This window comes from Nesoenas mayeri, assembly GCF_963082525.1.
Source record: "Nesoenas mayeri genome assembly, chromosome: 3".
NCBI lineage: Eukaryota > Metazoa > Chordata > Aves > Columbiformes > Columbidae > Nesoenas > Nesoenas mayeri.
Window position 1 is genome coordinate 33,550,633 of NC_137544.1, and position 16,936 is coordinate 33,567,568.

Sequence of the window (16,936 nt, forward strand, 5' to 3'; positions counted from 1 at the left end):
AAGTCCTTTCTTAAACAATATGATACATAGAACTGGAAAAAGTAGTGGATTTTTCTGCTTATGTGAGATTTATTTTTATCTCATTAGCAAAGTTTTTTTCTTTCTGCTTCTGCAGTCTACAACAAAGAGTTTTAAGCATGTCCAAAATTTGAAGAAAATTCTTTTAATTTCACCTTTGATTTTAAAAACAAACAAAAACCTTCCCCTGAGCCCAGTATCTTCTACTGAAATCCAAGGGTAGATTTCCATGTAACTGCAGGAATCAGCTTAAATGTAGAAACTGTGGGAAGTCCTCTCTACAATGAAAGATTTCTATCGATTTGAACAAATCTTGTAACTTAATAATTTAAACAGAAATTCTCAGGACTTACTTTAATTGATATCAGTAAAAATCTTACTAAAGTCCAAGGAAGTTATATTCTGCCACCTTCTGGATTGGAGACGTGCATATTACCATAAGATATGCTGAAATCACTGTGACTTTTATGTATGCATATTTCCTTTTTCTGTTAATTTTTGATGTAATAAGATGATAAAGTGTGTATCACTCCATACTGAATTAATGCAGTATACTGGTTGTACAGGTTTTTCACACAATTTTGTAAAAAATCATTTCATGCTACCACACTGACATGAATAGAAGGTGATTTTTATGTTCCATGTCGAAGGAACTTATTTTTAATGAACACATGATATGTACACATTATCACATTTGAAAATTAGTAGTCTCTATTTTTTTTCCTCCCCAATACCTTGCTGCAGTCTCCATTATTTTCATAGATACTTAAAGGTTCGTAAGTATTAGTAGTTTCTTTAAGAAGTGTACTTGTTTGTTCCTGCCAAAGAAGAAAAGATGTTTGTTCTGACAGTAGATCCAGCTTTTTTATTTGTGATTATTCTGTCCTGGATATTCTGGACCTCCCTGACCTTCATGCAATTTTATTACTCATCTGCAATTTGAAAGCATGCGTAATGAGGCATATACTGCACCTAGAGGTAAATTATCAGAACTGCTTAGCACTCAAGTAAAAAATGAGTTAAATAATAGATGTCTGTTTTCAGCTGTGCAATATTTTTAATTTATGTGGCTTACGGAAACATATAGTACAGCATATAGCACCAAAACAAGCTATTCTCATTTAAGGTGGTGTGAGTACATCTCTTCTGTGTGTTGTGTTGGAACAATCCAAGTAAGTTCTAATTTGTAGCGTATTCAATGCTCCAGATGTGCACATGTGGGTCTTCAGTGTGGCAGCTGGACTCAATGTCTTTTTACAGCTTGAATGAAGAAGCTAATCTGACCTGTTCCCAGAGTAGCTACACGAGGATTGCTCTTACTTCTTGTGATATGCTTCTGCAGGCAAAGAATGTATCAGCAACGTGTCTCAAAATCTTTGATTTTGAAAGTTGGGGGCAGGGGGAAAGGGTGGGGGAAGCTTTTTCTTGTATGTTTTCTTCTATGTTCCAGATTATCTTAATTTAACTTTTTAATAATATAACACTCATGGCTGAATGAGAACGATGAAGAAAAAAGGTCTATATAATTCTGTTTCTCAGTTGTAAAAAACCGTAAAAACGCCATAAGATAGTACATAAGATGTGAGAGAGCAAGAATACTATGCGCCGCCTTTTCCCACTTCAGATTATTAGAAAGCTAACTAGGAAGTAGTCTATCTAACATAAATATCTTCTATTTGCAGAGCCAATGGAACAAAGCTGCAAATGACTGCGTATGGCATTTTTTCCATTTGAATGCTCTAATAGAAAAAAAAGTAACACTAACTCCAAAGAAATTTATATTGTCTTCTTATTTACTAATACTCCATAATAATCTTTATTAGCGTGCACCTGCAAACTTTTAATCAGTTTGTAATACCTTATATCCACTACTTTGCTTATGTCTAATAAGCAAGTTAATAATCTAATATACCTAATAATATCTATTTAAAGACGATTATATAATTAATGTAAACTTTTTCCCATACCATCATTTTTTCACTGCCCTGTGTGATTATTGCTCTTTACAGAATCAGGACTGTACATACACATATATATATATTAGAGTGGAAATCATTTAAAATAAGTAGACTTTTTTTGTGCACTTGCATGAGCTTCAGTGTGATTGGCAAGAGACTATCAGAGTTGTAAAGGCTGTTTCTATATTGTGTTTGGTTTATGCTTATTTATCAATTTTCTTATAGGGAACAAATGGCCAGAGAAATGTCAGAAATATTGTCTAGGTAGGTGAGAAGATAACACCAAATGAATCAATAGTTTTATGAAAAGAAATCACACATTAAATGGGTTGAATTTTTATGGAATGGAAAATAATGGAATCTGGCATTTTAAAGTGCTAAGCAGATAAGTAAATTATTTATTTCAGATAAATTTCCTTTATCAACACCTTTTTTCCGGTAATTATTTTTCTGCTATTTTAATTTATTATATTAAAAAAAAATAGCTCACATACGCTGGTATTTTGTTCAATTTTTATAATGTTCCTCCAGCTTTATTCTCTTTTCACCTCTCTTAATAATATAAAACAAGGCTCCACATCTTTCGGAGGAGTATTTCTACAGATTCAACACAGAGTTAATGAAGTTGTTTAATGTTAATGTAACTGTTAGTGCTTTTAAAAAGAAAATATTCTAATTATAATTCCCTTCAAATAAAAGCAGTTTTGAAAATTACCATGTGAAAAGCATGTTAACACCCTTCTTAAGATACCTGAATGAAGTCCCCTCTGAGAATTCTTGAATGCTAATTCAAGGTGTTATGCCCAATGCAGGAAGAAAGGAGAATACACGTTTATATCTGAATACAATTCTTCTGGTACAGTGTCCTACTGGTTTGTGTTAGGATACTAATTCTCTGTTGAAAGAAATTGTAAGAGTGTCGTCCATATCAATGAATAATTCAAAAGTGTTTTATGCAACTTGAGGACAGAAATAACCTTTTGACATTCACTTTCTGAAGCTTACATGAGAAGCGAAATTGTTTAGAGATTTTAAAAGTGAATCTGTTGTTAAACAAGCTCCTATGCTGTGTGTTTGTAGTCTGAAGATGATTGGTCTCATGTGATTGAGTTTTCTACAGTTGCAGCACTGATAATTGGGAAAGCAGCTGTTAACTAAATTTGTTTCTTGTAGTAACGTTTTAAGAATAGCAGTAAACAATGTTGTGTGTAATTAAGTTAGCATGTGAATTTAGATGACTAGGTTGTATTGCATGTAGTGGTGTAGTTCCAGTGACAGTGGCCAATTCTTAATGTGCAAAAAAAATCACAGAACTTTGGGACAGAATCAGAGGCTCTGTATTTTGGTTGGACTCAAAATGCAGTACTTCTCACTGCAGGCTTGTTTACCTAATTTTTTTTTTCACTTTTCATATACTGGAAACTTTTGACTTCAGACTGATCTTTTAACTCTGAAAGTACTGTTTGTGATACATAACTTTGTCAGACAGAGCAGTGAAAACCCATTGTCAAGTATGATGCTCTTCTCACTGCCAGACTGTTACACTTGAAGTCATGCAGAAAACAAGAGAGTGATCTGCGGAGTGCAGGGCAGTACTGTAATGGAAAGGCTAAGCCATTCAATGGGATTAGTGTTCTTAAAGATTACTAGTTTAACCAAAGATTTTACAGCCTAGTTCTGCTGCTCTAAATTGTGTAGTGAACTCTTAGAGTGATGGGTAGTGTTGCTAAATAAGGAAAATCCTTAGGATTTACCAAATGAGGTCCAAGAAGGTTACACACCAGGCAGCGGAAATTACATGTAGCAGCAATCCTTTAATGTCCTACAGGTATGCCAATGATAAGAAAATACTACAACAGATATTTGGAAGGAGACTGTCTAGTGATTTGTTTAACAGTTATGGGTAGTGCAAAAGGTGAGGAAAAGTTCCTGTCCCTAAGCTATGTAGTAATGAGAAGTCAAAGAGGTAATTCTTTATGTTGGACTTCTCATATACCAAAACGGGAAGCTGTGTGTTGACTCAGATTAGTAGTATGAGTAGGCATAATTAAGCTGATGCTGCAATAAACAGTAAGATTCTGTAGTTTTAATTACATTTCAAGAGATGGTTCAGTTGCTGTTAAGAAGAACATTTGGTTAAACAGTTTATTTTTATTCTATGAAACTTAGTGATAAAGAAATGCAGTTTACTTTTGTTTTCAGAACTGCTGCATCTACCTAGAGAAATTTTTCACAAAAATGCATTTATAACGTATTAACTATGAAGAGAAAATAACACGAAACTTTATAGTCTTGTGTGAGAGCTTTATGGAAAAGTAAGCTTTAAAATAACATTTACTGGATTACAGATACTTTAATGATGTAACAGTCCCACAAACATACTGCTGCACAGACTTTAGCTGAAAAGGCCTGGTTTCTTCTGTTTTTTCTCTTGTGAATTTTTTAATGTGACATACTGCATGAAGTATTTTGCTGCCCTGTTAAAGATCCAGCTTCTTCTGAACAAATCCTCTCATATCCTGAAAGATAATTCAGTTTGCCTCATGTTCTTAGTCATGGGCATTAGCAGAGACTGGTAAAATCATGTGTCTGTTCTTGAATTCCTTAGTGTTTAAAAAGTATTCTGATCGTCACTGAATTTTGCAGTATTTTGAATTTAGTTTATATCCAAATAATCCATGGGAAGTTTGCTGCTCCTACGGGGGAGTTCTTCTACTTCTTATCTATACCATTTCTAAGGGGAAAAAAAAGGTGATTTATTTTCAGGTTTTTCTTTTTTACATATACATGTAATGTTTGTCACATGGATCACCGCATACACACTATTAAAGATGATGGAGATTTTAGTAGTAATTTCTCACTTGCATTTGCTCTTGACTTAATTACATACTAACCTACATGACAAATACCTTTTGCCTTTGCAAAACACTGTTTCTGGATGAGTCTTTTTATACTGGTCAGCCTTTCTTCTGAGAGTGGTCTTTTTTTCCTTGGTAACTCTTAATGATTTTTTTCCTCTCTCCAGAATAAATATTGCTGTTCTCAGAGAACTATTATACAATTAATATACAATTAACATAGAGTTAATTTGATTTCTTCTCTCAAATTAGGCTTTTCTCAAAGCCATGTCATATTTTCTCTAGTCTTGGAACAAGGATTTTGCCCTAATCCTGTTCTAAACAGCAGAGCAGTGCCTTTTCTCCCTTCTCCTTGTCTACTTCAGAAATATTTTTCTTCATCTGTTTTTCAAATGGAACTAAAAATGGATATGGCCACTCTGTTGTCTGTATTCTGTGTCTTGAGTGGTGCCAGGGAAAACGTACATCAGTGCGGGGTGTGATGCATATGAATAGAATATACATCTTTTCATACATAAGAACTAACTTATGAATTCCTTTTAAACTCCAGGCAACTGATCAGATTATTATGTGGTTTTAGACATAAAAGATGCTTTCACTTTTTCATAATCATTTGAACATCTTGAAAATAAAATGGTACTTTGCCTTTGAGTTCAGCCCTTCTGCTGCGGATTTCCATTGTAATAAGTGTGTTGCAGTGTTGATTGTGGGATCTCTTCCTCATGTTGTAACAATTCCTGTTTCATACTTGAAAAAAATACATATTTTTAAATAATTGTAGGGGTCCTGCTGTTCAAGCCACAAAAGCTGCTGCTGGTACTAAGAAGCATGATCTCAGTAAGTGGAAATATGCAGAGCTTCGTGATACAATCAATACATCCTGTGGTAAGTTGTTTGTTTTTTTGATTTGAGAAAGAAGTGTAGTTCCTGTGACAAAGATAAAATCTTGCTCATTAATTTATTCAGAATTGAGTGAATGTCAAATGAATTTTTAAAAATTCTGTTACCCCAGTGAAAACAGCAAACTAAGCTGTTTCCATATTGAGGAAACTGAATTTCCTTTGTTACCTCTTTTACTGATTATATATGTATGATGTTAAGCTTCTTGTGCCATAAAATACATATTATAATTTTGTAATTAAATTGTCTCAGTTTTGTGTATTTTCACAAAGGGAATAATAATAATTATGTTTTAACTAGAGTTTGTGAGTTCTAAGAAATTTTTCCCTATCTCTTCTTGCTGTCACTAAAGCAAATATGTCATGTAAAGGATAGTGTAAAATATTTGCTCCCTTAGATGTTCTGATTATTCTTTAATTTTCAGACTGTGTAACTTCATTTGGGTAGCTCACAGTTGTGATATCAACTGCTTTCCCCCCAACATTATGAAGATAGAAACAGATAAGAAGTATTATTACTGTTTCTTTGTGGTTCTGATTGAAACTAATTGGCTAATTTCTGATTTAAGATAACTCTGAATTTGTACCTGGATGTAGAAATTGGAAACAAACCCATTTTCTCTATTCATATTTAAAACCTAAAATTAACTCCAAATTCTGTGTTTCAATTGGTTTTGTATAAGCAAGACTGAAGCAATGTTTTCAACTGAATAGATGGTGCAGTAATACAAGCTGCTAATTTATGTTCATCCATAGTGAAGCCAGCTTGGATACTCTTAGGTGACTAATGAAAAGTCCTTGCAATCATTCAGTCTCTTAGTGTTATGAAATTCAAGAAAATTAAAATATATTTAATAAAGTGGAAAAAGAATCTAGATCTGAGTAGTAAAAATGCTGATTTTCTTCAGTTGCAGAAATAAAGTTCAGCAGTAAAATTTTATTTGTTTCTGTATGACTATTGGCTTGTGATAATGTCAACAGTCAAATTTAGTAGAGTGAAAATTTTATTTGTAGCATTTTGCTGTTCCAAATCACACAGTGAAACAGCTACTTTGAGGACTGCCATTCCTCTAAAGGAGAAAAGATATATAGCACTCCAAGGGACTTTCTGGGCAATAAAATCCAGGCCCTGTTGCTGCAAAGAATGAGAGTTTAGTATATTATATGATAACAGATCGATGTTACAACCTGATCTAAAATTATGTACCTATCAGTACAGAAAAGCATTTCATAAAGAATTGTTCTGATTTTTCTCACTTCTCCCTTCCTTCCCCCATTTTGGAGACAGATATTGAACTGTTGGCAGCTTGCAGAGAAGAGTTTCACAGAAGGCTAAAGGTGTATCATGCCTGGAAATCCAAGAATAAGAAACGCAATGCAGAAACAGAACAGCGAGCTCCCAAGTCAGTTACAGACTATGGTGAGGACAGATGATTTTGTGTTTAAAATATTTTTTGTGACAATATTCTAAAGAAAATGTTTCTAGAATGCATTTTGGTTTGTTAGGTTGAAGGGAAATTCTTAGGTTTTTGAAGAGTATTTTTATATCAATTTAAGGTAAATATTTGGAAGATATTAGAATGGACAAATACTTGGCAGAAAGTTGAATACTTTCAGGTGACCCAGATACATGTACTGAGCAGCTCTCCCTCCTGAAAACCTTTTGTCATACCAGCTCACATATGTTAACAGTTCTTGATTTGGTGTTGCAGTTGCTGGTGTTTTTGCTAAATATTCATTGCTGTATTACTTAAGATAATTTTCCATTTATGAAACTGTGATTTGCATTTTGAGATTTCTGAAACTCTTTTTTTAAGTTGTTTCATACTAGTTCTAACCTCTGTAGTTAGAAACGTTGCTTTCTGAGAGTAGTTACTTACAGTTCAGCACAGAGAATTATACCTAGAGTTAGAATAGAGAGTCTGAAAACAGTTCCTGAGTAGTCCATCTATCAGAGAATTGTATAGGATTTTCTGGTGTTATAAAACACAAGAGTGGAAGGAATCATGCTCTCTTTAGTAAATTACATTTGGGGTCCGGAGAAAACGAAGTGTTGATGATAAGGCTTTTTTTCCCATGCTTTTATCCTTTCTTAAGATATAAATATATAAACATAGATGTAGATGCTTTTTAAAGGTGCTATTTGTGTCCTCATTTACATTACCATAAACCATACATATTTCAGCTTATATTCTCTTTTTTAAATTCTGAGTGTTGATATTGCAATTTTTGTTTATGGGATGACAAATTTTGAATAGTCCCTGCTTTCTTATTAAGCTGTCATTCTGCTGATTTCACAGATGGGTGTTTATTGTCAAAGCGATGCACTAATGAGAGTGACTGCCTTTTAAATTCAATGGGAGAGGGTAGGAGTTGCCATGATTAACACTGTCAGACCTGAAAATTAGATGCCCAGTTTCTGGAGTGATATTTGAAGAGTGGATTGTTACTCCTCTCCTGTCACCCCACCCCCTAAGTCCAGTAATGATCTGTTATAAAAGGAATTGAAGAAATGAACAGAATCACAGCAAATGGATATAATAATTTAGCCAGATCTTTCATGTTACCTTCTGTTTCCATGATTCTTGTGTTCCTGGTCACCCAGTTAGCGGGAGAGGCAGAGGAAAGGGAAGGTGGGGAGAAGATGCTCTCCCCAAAGTCCCATTAGCCTGGAATTAGAGCACTGTCCTGGAACGTGGGGATACAGGTCCCAGGGGATACAGACGCCCTACTTACTCTCAGTGGTAGTGCTTAGACAAAGCTCTCTCTTTCCCCTTGATTAATTTATGGAGTTACGTGTCTTGATCATTACCTGAAAATTTGAGCTTTTCAGGGTGTAGTGGCAGAGCCCCCCCTCCCGCCCCGGGGGGATGGGGTTGCCAGCCTGGCTGAGAGGTGAAGCCAGAGACAAAAGAAACTAAAGGAGCCCCATTAGAAGGTAACAATGAATGAGCAATCGCCGGACACATGCATGCAGAGCACGTGGACAGTACATGCAGCCTATAACGTTATTGTATAGCACGAGTTACAGCCAATCACATTGTTGCAAGGCACGTGGACAGGGCAGCTTTTCTATAAGGCTAGCCCGGTGGGACAATAAAGCGAACTCTGTGAACCTCACATTGCCTTCAGTACACTCGGAGAGGGTGACCTAGTAATGGCACTAGTCAGTCGCCAGCTCCCCTCCATTATTTGCGCTTCGATGGCACATGCAGTCGGTGTGATAAGTATGGACACTGAGCAGTGGAGTGTCGATCAAAATTTAAAAAAGATGGGACACCGCTGCCAGGAAATGGGAGGGCCAGCCCCCGGGGCTGAGGTGCGATGACACCACAATACCAGCTGAGAGGGGGAACAGCCATGGTTGCATGTCCGAGCTCAGGGCAGCAACCTCAGGAAGCGCAGGCGTCAATCTGGCCGTGGGAACAAACGTCACAGTAACGGATCGGTCTGTACATGTAGTTCCATCTACAGTAACGGGGCCCCTAGGGTATGGATTAAGTGCACCTTTAATAGGTTGTTCTTCTGCTTCAAGACAGGGATTGTTTGTTTTGCCAGGATTATTAGACTCTGATTATGTTGGACCCATAGGCATTATGTTGCAAGTCCTAACACCCCCTGTGACTATTAAATAGGGAACCCGTATAGCGCAATTGGTACCCTTTAGAGCATGTGTTCCAAAGGCTTTAGATGCGGAAAGAGGTCAGAAAGGTTGTGGCTCTACCGGAGCCCCTGTGGTTGCTTTCATGGAAAAACTGACTTTGGACAAACCATCTAGGGTAGTTTCCGTGTATGGGCCTGGAAGTGAGATTAGAAGAAAAAGTATGCTTTTAGATTCAGGCACAGATGTGACGATTATCCCTCTCACTGATTGGCCTCCGTGTTGGCCTTTAGAAGCAGTAAACACCATGGTAGTGTGGATAGGGGGGCCACTCCTGCCCTCATCAGCACACATATGGTTAAGATAAGAGAAGAGGTCGAGGGCTTAGAGGCATGGGAACGACCTTATGTTCTGAACACGACAATTGCATTATTAGGAAGGGATGTGATGTCTCAGTGGGGAATAGTCATGCAGTCACCTTTTTGATAATGGCCATTGCAGCGAGCGACACCTGGCCCTGTATGAAGCTGAGTTCGGAAACAACATTATAGACAAACTTGTGGCAGTAACAGATGTATCTCCTTTTGAACAAGCCAGACAAGCTCACGAATTGTTTCATCAATCCTCAGCATCACTCCGAAAACAGTTTGCAATTACCAAGGAACAAGCTCGATCTATTATTGCAGCTTGTCCTGATTGTGCTCGCATAGTGCCTCTGCAACAAAAGGGAGTAAATCCTCAGGGCTTGCAACCAGGTCAGTTATGGCAAACTGATATTACTGAATTTGCACCGTTTGGCTGACAAAAGTACATTCATGTGTCCATAGATACCTGTTCAGGACTGCTGTGGGCTACAGCTTTGACCTCAGCAAGTGCAAAAGCAGTAAAGCGTCATTTATTACAAGCTTTTACTGTTATGGGTGTTCCTACACAGATCAAAACAGATAATGGTCCCGCATACCGTTCTGATACACTTGGAACCTTCCTTGTCCAGTGGAAGGTACAACACCCGTTCGGAGTCCCTTATAATTCTACTGGCCAGGCAATTATTGAGTGTGCACACCGCACCTTGAAAAATCTTTTGTCTGTTTTGAAAAAACAAGGGGGGATTGGTGTGAGTCCAGAAGAGGTTTTGAAGAAGGCATTGTATGTGCGGAACTGGCTTAATCCTAAAAGTGAGACTGAAATGGAACCTGTTGCTGTGCACCATATCAAAAATGTCAAAGATTTTTCCGAAAAGGTACCTAAGGTTAGTGTGTTTAATCCGGCAACACAACAATGGGAAGGTCCTATGTCATTAATAACTTGGGGAAGGGCATATGCTTGTGTTTCTAGAGGTAACCATAAAAATCCGTGGATCCCAGCAGAGTGGGTGAGACCTTGGCTAGCTAACAAAGAAGAAACCGATTGCAATGATGACAACCCTTAACCTCAGAGGTGTTATCGCTTTTAGCAACGGATGTAGCCAATGTTGAGAATACCACTTTGTAAAACAGAGCAGCAATTAGTTTTTTGTTATTGGCCATGGTCACAGTTATGAAGAATTTGATTGTATGTGTTGTTTGAACTTAAAAGATAAAAAGATAAAAGATTTGCAGAACAAGAAAATAACAGAAGATGTTGGGCTTTTTAGGTTGGATGCCTTGTTTGGTTAAAAGGAATATTGAAAACAGGTCTGTTCTTGTTAATTGTAATTGTATTAGCCTTAATGTTCTTACCCTGTATTTTGCACTGTCTTTAAAGCATGATACGGCGTATTGTTAATATTACATTAAATAACAGAGGCGGAGATGTAGGGGCATGGGGTTGTTGCCAGCCTGGCTGAGAGGTGAAGCCAGAGACAAAAGAAATGAAAGGAGCCTCATTAGAAAGTAACAATGAATGAGCAATTGCTGGACAGCGTGCAGAGCGCGTGGACAGTACATGCAGCCTATCACGTTATTGTATAGCACGAGTTACAACCAATCACATTGTTGCAAGGCGCGTGGACAGGGCAGCTTTGCTATAAAGCTAGCCCGGTCCGACAAGAAAGCGAACTCTGTGAACATCACATTGGTGTGTCAGGTTCTGTCTCTTGCATGGAAAAAGCAACACAGGGAACTTTGGTACAGATATATGGCAGGTGAAACCTGGACCACTGGAAAAGATGTTCTCAGAGAAAGGGTCCTTGTGGCCATGCCTAGTTTTTAAGTGCTTAGGAAAGTTAATGACTGAAACAGCAGGAAAAGGCATTTGAAACAAAATGGTAAGTTGCTCTGACTTCGAGCTTGCAGATTCTCTCTGGAGCTAAATGGGTAAAATAAATATTCATACACAGTATTGCTGACAGGCACTATCAAAAAGCAGAAAATTTGAATTTGTGCAAATAAAGCTTGGAATATTCACGATCTCATCACATTTAGTTAGACATTTACAACATTCTTTTTAATGCTTTTCATTGCCTTTTTAAGCTTTTATTGAAATATGGCTTCATATTTCTGATGAAAAATTAGAACATTGCAGTTCAGAATGAAGTCACTGACCTTTAGAGACTCCTGTTAATGTCAAAAGTAATTCTTTCTACTGGAAATAATTATACTACATGGGCATTTCACATCTATGTATTATAACGATCCGAGAGGGGAGTAAGAAGGAGAACTGATTTCTTAGATGTTTAACCTAAAAGTCTTTTGGGTGTCTGTGGATGTGTGCATCAAGTGATGTAGTTTCTTCTTTCAGTCTTTTCACTGAGGTCATATAATTTTACAGTTATCTTTTAAATAAATTCATACATTCAATGTAGAAGCTAAACACCCTTTTGTGCATTAATACCAAATCTGCCTATTCCAATAACAATAGAGGTCTGGAATTTCTTTTCCCAGCAGAAATATAAAAAATAATTAATTAACTAGCAGATTTGTTAACAGCATTTAGCATTTATACAACTGAGATTTCAGAACAGGCATTGTAAATCATTAAAGTAATCAATTTCAAAATCAAATCTTGATGAAAATAGAAGCAGTTGGAAATCCATGAAAATGAGGAAAGGAGACATGCTATGTGTGTTTGTGAGCAGAAACTGGATAGAAGTACTTAGCTCAACACCTGTGTTTATTTTGTAACTAGAATTTCCATTTGTCTGTCATCAGCAGAGATGAAAACGTTGAGGTAATGAAACTGTAAATTACAGAAGATCAGCACTTCTATGTTTTGTTAAATATGTAATGTTTGTTCGCAGATTTTGCACCATTTTCAAGCAACTCACGTAAGTGGGGAGATGGTTATTTAAGCTAACTTTGAAGAATAGGAACACTTGAGAGCTCTGTACTAACATTAATTAATCCAGTGTTTTGCTACATGTGTACATAGAATTTAATTGTTAAAAAAATGCTGGTTTACAATTTGGCAACACTATTCAACACATGGTAATCATATGTTACTCTAGTAATTTACAAACATACTTTTACTGCTTCATGAGATCCTGCTCATTGGAGCAGTCGTGGGAGGGGAGAATGAAATAACCTTTTCATGGAGGTTATTTGAAGGTATAATCCTATTCTTTTTCTCTTCTTTTCCTCTTCCCCTGTACCACTCCAAAGAAATACCGTACCTGTTCTAACATTTTTTACTGTCTGCACGTGGGGTTTTGTTGTAGCAAAACTCTGGAATCAGCTTCATGTAACAGCTTTTCCTAGCAAACGAACTAACATTCAGGTGGTGGTTTCTTTTGAATAAAACCCTCCAATTCCGTAAGAACTGAAAAGCAGACTGTATGTTGGCTGCTTAGCATTCCCATCCTCTGGATTTCCTCTTGTACTTAGGTATGCATAGGGGTAGAAACAAGCCTTAGCAATTACTGTAGCAGTGCAAAAAGTATTTGGCAATACTCAAGCACTGATCTGCTGTGCTAGATATTCAGACAATTTGTAGAAAATAGAATTAATTTCCTATAAACTGTAGACTATGTCTCTATAAAATACATGCTTTATTAGAGAGAACATGTAAAAGTAGCATTCATCTATTAAATTCTGGTTTGTTTTTCTTCTCTTTTTTATATAAACGTGGAATAAATTTGGGGGTATGATTTGTATAGTACATTTTTTTTTTTTCTTAAGATTCTACTCGTCACATTTAGAAAAACTATTTTTGCTTGAATATAAGTGGAAGAAATTTCAAGGTGCAGTTGCTGCTCTATTAGACTTGTTCAAACAGTAAAAATGCATTATTAGAAGTGACTGTCATTTTTCATTTTGTTAAATTTTAGCTCAAAAATTAGCTTTGCTGCTTAATAGATGATGGACAGAAAAAGGAATTAGCTTTTAATTATGCTGAAACATAGAACTGTTAATACTGATATTGTTTTGTAGAAATGGCATAGATACACTTTCAGAATTTCTTAAACAGAGTATTTGTACCAATGGTATCGTAAACCACTAAAACAAGATCAGTAATAAACTTTTGCAGGTGGAAGTTGTTAAAGGAAAGGATCTTGCTTGTCAGAGCATTTTACTATTTAAAACTGATTATGATAGTGTATACATAACATTAGGAAGTTTAATCAGTTGATGAGTTAACATGGAGGGTATTTGCTGTTATTCAAAATAAAGTTTCTCTCCAAAGTCAGAAATGCGTGGGACTCTGAGGGAGTCCAAAATTACACATGGGAAATGGTTACCTAAAATATTTGTGAAGCTTTACAAGATTTCATGTAACTTTATCTTCTGCTAGAATTTGGTCTGTTGATCTTAATGGTCTGAAATAAATAATGTATTTAAAAAAGAAAGCAGCCAGAGAGTAGTTCTAATTCTGGAGTTCAGCACACCGGAATCTAGGCAGAAAGTTATGTTTGCTGGCAGCTCTGTGGTAAGCAGTACCTGTTGTCAACGTTTCTCTTAACAAATTAGTTATTTCTAACAGTATTGCACACCCTTCTGTGTTGACTGTAAAAAATCTTAAAGTGGTGCTTTGTACTTTTATAAAAAATGCAAAAATGCTTCTTTGCACTGACCTTGCTTTACAAAGAGATGGACTAAACTAGAGCAGTTACTGATCAATGTTTCTGGTTGGTAAGAAATTTTTTTTTGGTAATTTTTACCTTAAATATTGATTTAATGCAGCGTGTGTTATTTTACTCACTTTGTTTTGTCTAAATGTACAATAGTTATTGTGAACCTCTCTGCACCAGTGTTGTAGCTGGAGTGATTAAAAGAATGCACATTCTGTGAGGTGGGAACACTTTTTGGGTTTGATGAGATTTCAGGTGACCTTGTATTCAGGCAGAATTTTTCAGGTTGGAGGGGTGTGCTTGTTTTTTTGGGGGGTGTTTTGTTTTATTTGTTTGGGTTTGTTGTTGTTGTTGTTTCTGATTATTCAAGCAAATCATAATATGGCTTTTTTTGTTTTCTATTTTTTTTTGCTTGTTTTTTTTTTTCTTTTTTTTTTCTTTTTTTTTTGTATGATAGCTCAACAGAACACGATTGCCCAGCTACCAGCCAGACAACAAGAGATTGAAATCAACAGACAACAGCGTTACTTCCGCATTCCCTTCATCCGTCCCGCGGACCAATACAAAGATCCCCAGAACAAGAAGAAAGGTTGGTGGTACGCGCATTTTGATGGGCCATGGATCGCTCGACAAATGGAACTTCATCCTGACAAGGCACCCATTCTCCTTGTAGCGGGTTGGTATTGAAAGCAAAATTCACGCACTGAGAGGGTTCAGAGTTGATAGCTTTTTACAAAGAGACTGATTATAGAGGTTTCCTAAGTTGTATCCTCTCTTTCTCAACAGCTATTCTTGTTTGGGCAGAATTTGAGGATTTGGGGCTGCTGTTGATGGTGGCTGAATGTTGTGAAATGTCCTGTGGAGATGTAACTGGTCATGTGGTTTACTTTTGTACATGTCCTTTAATCTGGGAATTCATAGCAAGAATCCAAATTTAAATGGTTTTGTTAAGTGTCCTTAGATTATTCACTGAACTGGAGACAGTGTGAAGATAAAACATCACAATTTATCTGGGAAAGTTCTCATCATTTTATTGGTTTTTGGTTAGCTTTGAAAAATTACAGCAGTTTGTAGTAAAACAGTTTGTGCATATGATATATTGTCTTTCCAGAGTATGGCGCCAACAGCAAACTGATACTTTTATTGTATTTCTGCTGCCTCGTATGGGAGAATAGCTTTTTAATCTTAAACATGTAAAATAAAAACTAAATGTGGCAAGGGATAGGTAGAGATTTATCTGGTAATGAAATGTATCCTCCTTTTCTGGAGGATAATGAAAGAGGGAGAAAACACTGGGGAAATACTGTTTACAGTTCTGTGTTTTGAGTTTTTGTATTTAACGTGGAGACTGAGGCAAAGACTATAACCAATTTGTTTAGTTTCAGAGTGATGCTTTACTAGCAACAAATGTTCCTTTGTTTTCTGCTAATTATTTTTAATAGAGTTCCTTATACCAACTGTAGCCTCTTCAGTGTCAAAGCCCATAGCTAAAAGTAACATTGCTCTCATCAATACCACACTCAATGGATCACTTATTAAAAATAAGATTAAAATACAGCAAATGAGCTGCACTCATCATTTCATTGGATTCCCTGTGTCAGTGCCATTTGTTAAACACTATTTGTTTAGCGTGGGAGGCTGACAGATTAAGAATGGTTGTTGCTGCTTGATCAAAAGTCTCAAGTTCTTAGTTGCTTTGCTACATTTAAACAAACTTAACAATATCAGCAGTTCACTGTAAAACTGCAAGTATGTGTAAAACAAATGCAATTGTCATCCCATAGTGGATTTCAGGAGCGTAAATGAGGATGCTGATCTTCTCGTTTTCTTTCTGTTCTTTTTTGCCCTCTTTTTAAGCACAGTTTTATCAGTTGCAGCATCCGGCACTAGTTTATTCTGATACCGCTTTTCTGCTCTGTGTGTTTAACAACAACAATAACAAGTAATTTAAAAAAAAATTTAAAAAAATCTGTGTCTGAGGACTGATTTCCCCATAAGCTCTGAAATCTGTTAAGAAACCAGAGCTTGATAGAGGAAATCTAAATAAAAAAGAACTGATCTTTGTTAATGGGACCTTTGAATGATGTAAAAGCTTTATAAATATTTTTCTCTTCTTCCCTTTACCATTTCAGGTAAGGACGATATGGATATGTGTGAGCTTAACCTTGACGAGACTGGGTTAACTCGCAAGCGAGGCGCTGAAATTTTGCCGAGACAGTTTGAAGAAATTTGGGAGCGCTGTGGAGGTATCCAGTATCTTCAGAACGCGATTGAAAGCAGACAAGCTCGTCCGACGTATGCAACAGCGATGCTGCAGAACCTGTTGAAATAAGTGGTCTTTTTGCACAGTAGTATTTGAGACGAGAACCCTTGCCTGTGATACAAAGGGAAGAGTTCCTCTATGCAACAGAGGACATAAACATTCTGTAATCATGTTAGAGATGTTTAATATAAAGTGAACAGATTTTATTAATCATGTGGTTTGTTAATTTGTACTTTATGATGTTCAATTTGTGTAGTGAACTTCACCAGGTATGAGGACCTTGAAGAAATTTCAGTCAGTGTAGTTTGTTGCATTTTGTTTATGTTGCATTTTCTCTAACATTTTCTGTTATAAC

General features: G+C 36.3%; 1 protein-coding gene across 10 annotated transcripts in view; it reads left to right on the plus strand.

The window, feature by feature from the left end:
• The window catches only part of MYO6 (myosin VI), a gene marked incomplete at both ends in the record, with an annotated part of 81,165 nt that extends 64,515 nt beyond the window's left edge, over positions 1-16,650 (plus strand). For 3 of the 10 annotated variants that reach the window (XM_080342006.1, XM_080342009.1, XM_080342010.1), the window contains 7 exons: positions 1,701-1,730; positions 2,202-2,240; positions 5,616-5,719; positions 7,022-7,153; positions 12,552-12,578; positions 14,776-14,994; positions 16,451-16,650. In XM_080342006.1, coding sequence (XP_080198132.1) covers positions 1,701-1,730; positions 2,202-2,240; positions 5,616-5,719; positions 7,022-7,153; positions 12,552-12,578; positions 14,776-14,994; positions 16,451-16,650 — 751 coding nt within the window. The remainder of the gene's footprint in view (positions 1-1,700; positions 1,731-2,201; positions 2,241-5,615; positions 5,720-7,021; positions 7,154-12,551; positions 12,579-14,775; positions 14,995-16,450) is intronic. The other 7 variants (XM_080342013.1, XM_080342014.1, XM_080342011.1 and 4 more) reach the window with 5 other exon arrangements.
• Positions 16,651-16,936: the final 286 nt, after the last annotated feature.